The sequence below is a fragment of the Henckelia pumila genome, unplaced genomic scaffold, assembly GCF_033568475.1.
Source record: "Henckelia pumila isolate YLH828 unplaced genomic scaffold, ASM3356847v2 CTG_525:::fragment_3, whole genome shotgun sequence".
Classification (NCBI taxonomy): Eukaryota; Viridiplantae; Streptophyta; class Magnoliopsida; order Lamiales; family Gesneriaceae; genus Henckelia; species Henckelia pumila.
Genome location: NW_027331857.1, coordinates 3,166,258 through 3,172,508, shown reverse-complemented (window position 1 = coordinate 3,172,508; position 6,251 = coordinate 3,166,258). Strand labels below are relative to the sequence as shown.

At 35.1% G+C, this 6,251-nt stretch overlaps 1 protein-coding gene across 2 annotated transcripts; it reads left to right on the top strand.

Annotated features, from left to right (window-relative positions):
• Positions 1-1,005: 1,005 nt before the first annotated feature.
• Positions 1,006-5,383, top strand: LOC140873172 (uncharacterized). 2 transcript variants are annotated; one of them, XM_073276179.1, is made up of 10 exons: positions 1,006-1,117; positions 1,951-2,106; positions 2,215-2,274; positions 2,365-2,482; positions 2,705-2,809; positions 2,917-3,045; positions 3,560-3,609; positions 3,705-3,802; positions 3,941-4,225; positions 4,731-5,383. In XM_073276179.1, the coding sequence occupies exons 2-10, from the start codon at positions 2,004-2,006 to the stop codon at positions 5,217-5,219; spliced, it is 1,437 nt and encodes a 478-aa protein (XP_073132280.1). In that variant the 5' UTR covers positions 1,006-1,117; positions 1,951-2,003; the 3' UTR covers positions 5,220-5,383. The 2 variants fall into 2 exon arrangements, with proteins under 2 accessions (XP_073132280.1, XP_073132279.1); XM_073276178.1 differs by having other exon boundaries at positions 2,215-2,482; positions 4,731-5,382.
• The last annotated feature ends 868 nt before the right edge of the window (positions 5,384-6,251 follow it).

Genomic DNA, 6,251 nt, shown 5'->3' with positions numbered 1-6,251 from the left:
GTATTGGTATATTACTCCTTCTTGATCTGGTTTCTGCTGGATGTGAATTTTCTCCAACATGGAACTCACTATGTGGTTCTTCTGTTTTAACCACATATCTCGGGGAATTCCCTATGAGTTGTTCATCCTCAGAAGAATTCATTTTTAGATCTACTACTTTAAGATTCGAAAAAGAATCCGCAATATCTTGTAGATCCTCGAGATTTAATCTTTCTAAAGTAGTCATCAGATAATGTTTTTCTCTGATACTGTCTTTATAAGATTAATCATCAATTCATCATCAGTTAAAGGTTTTTGAACCATTTTGGTTTTACCTTTCTGATGTAACAGAGATTCGGTACCAAACGAGAGTGGTAACCTTCCTCCTGTATTTTCCTTTCTAGAACCAGAAGTATGTTCTAGATTTATAATTTTAGTTTGAAAATCCTTTAGAATTACAAGAATTTCTTCTTGTTTTTTAAGGATTTCTCCAATCTGCCGAGGTATTTCATACAGCTGATTACTGTAATATTGTACCGTCTTTTGAATTTCTTTAAGATCTACGGAGAGTTTAGAGGAATCTGGTGTGATCTCTAAAAATTGAGAATTAGAAATTATATTTCTCAATCTCTTCAGACATTATAAAAGACCTAAGTCTCTTTAAGTTCTGTTGTAAATAATCTATTTTAAATAGATTCACTTGGGATTTCATATAAATGAAATCTTTCTGGTTCAAACTCTCGTTTGAATACATGGTTTGTTGAAAATCTCTTCCTCAACAAAGAAAAATATGATTTAATGAATAATATAAAGTTTGAATAAAATTACCTAGGCTCTGATACCATTTTGTTATCCCAAAGAAAATATTAATTATAATTATTAGAATAAGGGTATTATAGGCAATTTTTAGTTTGAGGTACATATTAAAAAAAACTATTTTAATCTTAATATTTGATAAATAAGAAACATAATTAGAAATAGAATAAAATGTTATTATATTTTTGGTTGTAGGTTATCCATGCTGCTCTCGTATATATATATATCTGTCATTTGATTATGGTTCTTAGCAGAGAGCCGACAGAGACCCTCCTGATTTTGTGGCTGTAATTCATTGTCAGTACAGTTTCCGAGCTTCTTCGTAAGCACTCTCGCCGAGGACCCAATTTTGCCATTTTTTTTTTCTCTGCTGAGTCAATCTGGTTTATTTGCTTGTCGTTTATAGCAATTTTATCCGACATCTTGAACATTATAGTCTGATTTTTATTGTTTTTTTGAAAGCTGATTGTTGTTATTTTTAAGTCTTCGTTGTTGGAAGAATTTTTTATGGAATCATATGGCTTTATATATATACTGTTGTTGGACATTAATAGATAACTTATGCAGTGTTCATTGTCTTGTGTGCTTTTATCAAGTTGAATCAGAATTTTTCACTGCGTTGATGCTTCATCTACAAATCTTCCTATGTTCTTGTGGGAGTATTTTATAATTTGTTAGTTTGGTTCATTACACACGGTTACAAATTTGAGCGCTTCCGATTTTGTTCATAATTTTTTCTTTTAAAATATTGTTTCTTGTGATCTTTTTCGTGTGATGAATAAAATTGATACTTGATAAGATATAGTGAGAATTAAGCTCAAAGGGGCTGTTATGTAGTGATACATCATAATGTTTCATGTTGACGCATTTATCATATTACCCTTTGAATCTTGACGAGTTGCTGCTACTTGTAAGGAATCTCATCATCCTATTTTGAGACAAAAATCTTTACTTTTCTTGAGTTTTTAACTTAATCTCTATCATCTCAACTGTTACTCCATTTTCCATTTCAATCTGGAAGATTTTACAGCTCTCCTGGATTAATTTAACATCTTATTTAGCTGTAAAATGAACCAGTCTTTATATCCATGTATTTGATGTTTCAACTTTCAAGTCTGTGTTACAGAATGTGCTAATTTGGTACTTCGATCTCAGGTTGTACATAGTCCACTCGTTCGGCCTCTCGGTGGTGCTGTGACGAGCAATATATGTCGTCTTTTGATCTTTGTTCCATTCTGACAATGGAGGACATATTTTCCCGCCTCTTAAACTTAACCTCCTATATAAACCAAACATTTATTCGATTTATTGGTGAGGTTTTGCTGTTTGCATTCTCTCCCCTTGTATTTGTAAAATAATTGTTTCCTGCTGAGTATAAGTATTTAGTAGAATAGCGTCTTTCAAACTATGTCATTGCAGAAGATGTTATGTTTAGAGACGTGAGTAGATGGTTTGAAGATTCAGAGGTCATTTTTTGTGGTCAGCATCTGATATCTGCAGTTGCCAGTGATACCAAATGTTCTTTTCTGGATCGCGCCTCGTGTTCCATAGATTGTATCTCTACCACAGGAGTTGGATGCAATGAAAGGGGCGACTCGGTGCTGGAGGATCGACCATTCATAGATTCAAGATTGCAAATTGTAAATACCAGCAGCAATTATGGGGGTGTCCGCTTCATTTTTAAAGGGTAAACTTGTTTCCTTCCGCTTTCTTTCGAGGTTTGGCAGTATATATTGTTGCAGCTACTGTTAAATTAGTGAATCATGGACAAGTAGTTAGTCAGTAATCATAAGATACAACATAGAATTAATGCCAATGGCCCAAAGCTGTACACAAGAAGATTGTTCTTTATTTTGATAAGATAAAATTTTCATGGTCATTCTTCTTAAATTACAACTTGTTTATCTAGGTTGATTCTCCCCATGTATTTTTTTGAATGCGCTTGGAGGTTAGCAGTGGAATCTTGGAGATGTTTTTGCATCTATATGAGACAAATGCAAGCTCGTGCCAAGGGGTAAAAGATTATTTGCTTGTTTTTAAAAGCATTCTTATTTCTTACATAGATAGGTGCATCATTAACGGCATAATTTTGAGTTAACTAATGTTTATTGCATCTTCTAGCATTCTATTTCGAGTACTTAAAACTTTACGTGGATCATCTGATGATATCGGGTGGTTGCAACGTACTCCTGGCATGGCTCCAGTGGAGGATGGTTCAGTTAGATTCCAGGAGCTGCTACAAGGCATTAGGTAAGTTACTGTCACTATCTATCCCTTTTGGAGGCGACCCTGGTTATTTATATATGTACATGTTGCTTTTCGTGGAGTTCGTAATCAAGCAGACCAGAGAAGACAAAAGGTAGTTGCATAAATTGGCTTTTAAGGTTATTACTTATTATTTTGCATCTGGATTCATGTGAGTGAACTCCTAGCTGACTTATTTTTTTGGAGTAATTATGTGTTCGTTTGAACCTATGGTCAGTAGAAGTAATACTCAATATATCACTAGAAAACCTAAGGCTAAAATATTTCTGGATGAATCAAAGCATTTTCTTCGAGAATTTGGAGAATGAGGGTGAAGAAACGAAGTTCGAGATGTCCCAGGATATGTAATCCTAGAAGACCGATGAAAGCACATTATCCATTGAAGAGATCTAAAAATACTTTAGCTTATTAGCTTTAACAATCAAATTACATGTTTTAGCCATTTTTTGCTATTGACTTTCTATGTTCCTTTAACGTTCTTTCCTAATATCCTTTGTAGGAGTGGGCAGCACAAACTACCAGATTCTTTTGTTTACCTGCTGATTCCAGGTTCAACAAGTTCTTTGGCTTCACATGGTGATTTTTATTTTTATTTTTTAATATAAGCAATGCATGTTTTTATCATCTTCTGTGTATTTGTTTAGGTCTCTTCAGCAATCACGGTCCTTTATATTTTGTCAGCACCAAAAGGTTTTTCTCAAAGATGGGTCTGGCTTGTCACATTGCTAAGATTCACAGCGAAGTATGGATTACTATTATTTCATCATTTCCAAAACTAACCTGTTTTAGCAATAATTTTTTACTTTGCATACCTTGTCTTACTGTTGATGAAATAGATGGCTACGTTTCTTCTAAAATTTTGATGTCTTATGATCTGAAGGCATCGGTCGAGCATAACGCGTGGGAATTAAAGCAGTATATAGAAGAGCTATACTGGGGGTCTGGTAAACGGGTGTTATTGCTTGGCCACAGCAAGGGTGGAGTCGATGCTGCAGCTGCGTTATCTATATATTATCGAGAATTGAGAAATAAAGTTGCTGGTTTGGCGCTGGTGCAGAGTCCTTATGGTGGAACGCCTATAGCATCCGATATTCTTCGTGAAGGCCAGATCGCTGACGTGGAAACCCGGAGGATCATGGAGTTCTTGATATGCAAATTGATTAAGGTAACTCATCACCCGTTTCCAATTATTGCAAGTCAAAAAGTGGTGTATCCATCAAGAAAATGTGGGGGGGAATACTGTGAAATTGGAAATCAGATTATTATTTGAATATTTTAAAAAGATTAGTTATTACACCAGCCGCAGTATAAAATCTTTTTCACCTGCTTTTACAGTATTGATAGCATCTCTTGATTTTTTATACACCTTTCGAATCTTCGGAGACTGATAGTTGACCCGCTTTTCCATAATCTTTTGCTAATCCTGTAGATTTTATATTCATCAAGAAATGGTGTGATGAACAAGGCAGGCATCGTTTTGTATAATGTTAGAAATCAAAGAAAATACCATGCAATCAGACTTGATTCTGTTATAATTATCATTTTTTACATGATATTCTGGTGATTTAGCTCCAGAAAGTTTTTGTACCACTACGTTGTTACCACTTGAGAAATCAATATATGTTTCTTGAATCAATTATATGCCTGAAGTTGACATTTTCCATGTCAAGGGTGATATTCGGGCCTTGGAGGATCTTACGTACGAAAGGCGAAAAGAATTCATCAAAAACCATAAACTTCCCAACAACATTCCTATAATCTCCCTCCATTCCGAGGCAAGCGTAGCACCAGGCGTCATTGCGACCATGTCGCACATTGCCCACGCAGAACTCCCCTGGCTTCCTCGATTTGGGACGGAGGACGCAGAAGACGCAGCCAAGGCAGCACGACGAGTACCTGTAATAGTACCCGTCTCTGCTGCAATGGCTCTTTGCGCCCTCCACCTACAACTTAGATACGGGGAGAAGAGCGACGGACTTGTGACATGTCGAGATGCTGAAGTTCCCGGTTCGGTGGTTGTAAAACCAAGTCGGAAGTTCGACCATTCTTGGATGGTGTACTCTTCGTGGACAAAGGATCCCACCGAGCCCGATTCTTGTGAAATGTGTGAAGCTCTGTTGACCATGTTGGTTGAACTTGGATCGAAGATTCAGAAATGAAGGTTAACTAACTTAATACCTGATTAGATTTGTGATTTTCAAAGTTTTCTGGGATTCTTTTGTTCATTGAAATTTGTTTGAAAAACAAGAAGCTGAAATGAATGTCTTGGTTACGAAGTCCCTGTTGTTTTATTCTTTGGCTTTATCTTAATCTGAGGATAACGTTGGATATTTTTTGAGGATTAAATCTCGCCTTAACTCAAAACCATGCATGCAAGCTATGGATAAGATGGACCAACTGGATAATTTGTCTCGTCTTAGGTGTCGGCCATTTTTTGTCATCAAGGATCCATGTGTGCGTGTGGGTGTATATATGAGTAACACTCCCGTGAGACGGTTTCATCCATGAGACGGGTCAATCCTACCCATATTTATAATAATAAGTAATACTTTTTACATAAATTGTAATACTTTTTAATGGATAACCCATACAAGAGATCCGTCTCATAAAATGACCATTGAGACCGTCTCATAGGAGTTTTTGCCTATATAATATATCCGTTTGAATTTTGGATGAAATGATGTATAATATAAAAATGATAAATTAATATGTTTGTATCAGATAATGATGTATAAATTTAATTATTTTTTTAGAATTTTACTCGTTGGACGAAACAAGCACGTATCTCAATTTTGAGTTCAATTTATTTTAGTGTAATAGCTCAATTTTAAACAAATGTTCGAAATATGATTATGCACAAGGGCGAGCTTGTTTGTTTTTTGAAATATATATATATATATATATATATAGTTTCTTTCAAGTGCCCACCTACTATGCCCACCATTATGTCCATCAATGATGTGACAATATTCTATTGGATCTGATAAAAATGTGATAAACTGTAGGTCCAATAGAATAGTGCCACATCATTGGTGCGCATGGTGGTGGACATGGTAGATGGCCATTTGAAAGAAACTCTCTATATATATATATATATATATATATCAACATCTATAAGGTTTGTTTCGAATAAAATACTTTATACATTCTATATTGTCAAATAATTTACCGTATAGCTTAAATTCAATTCT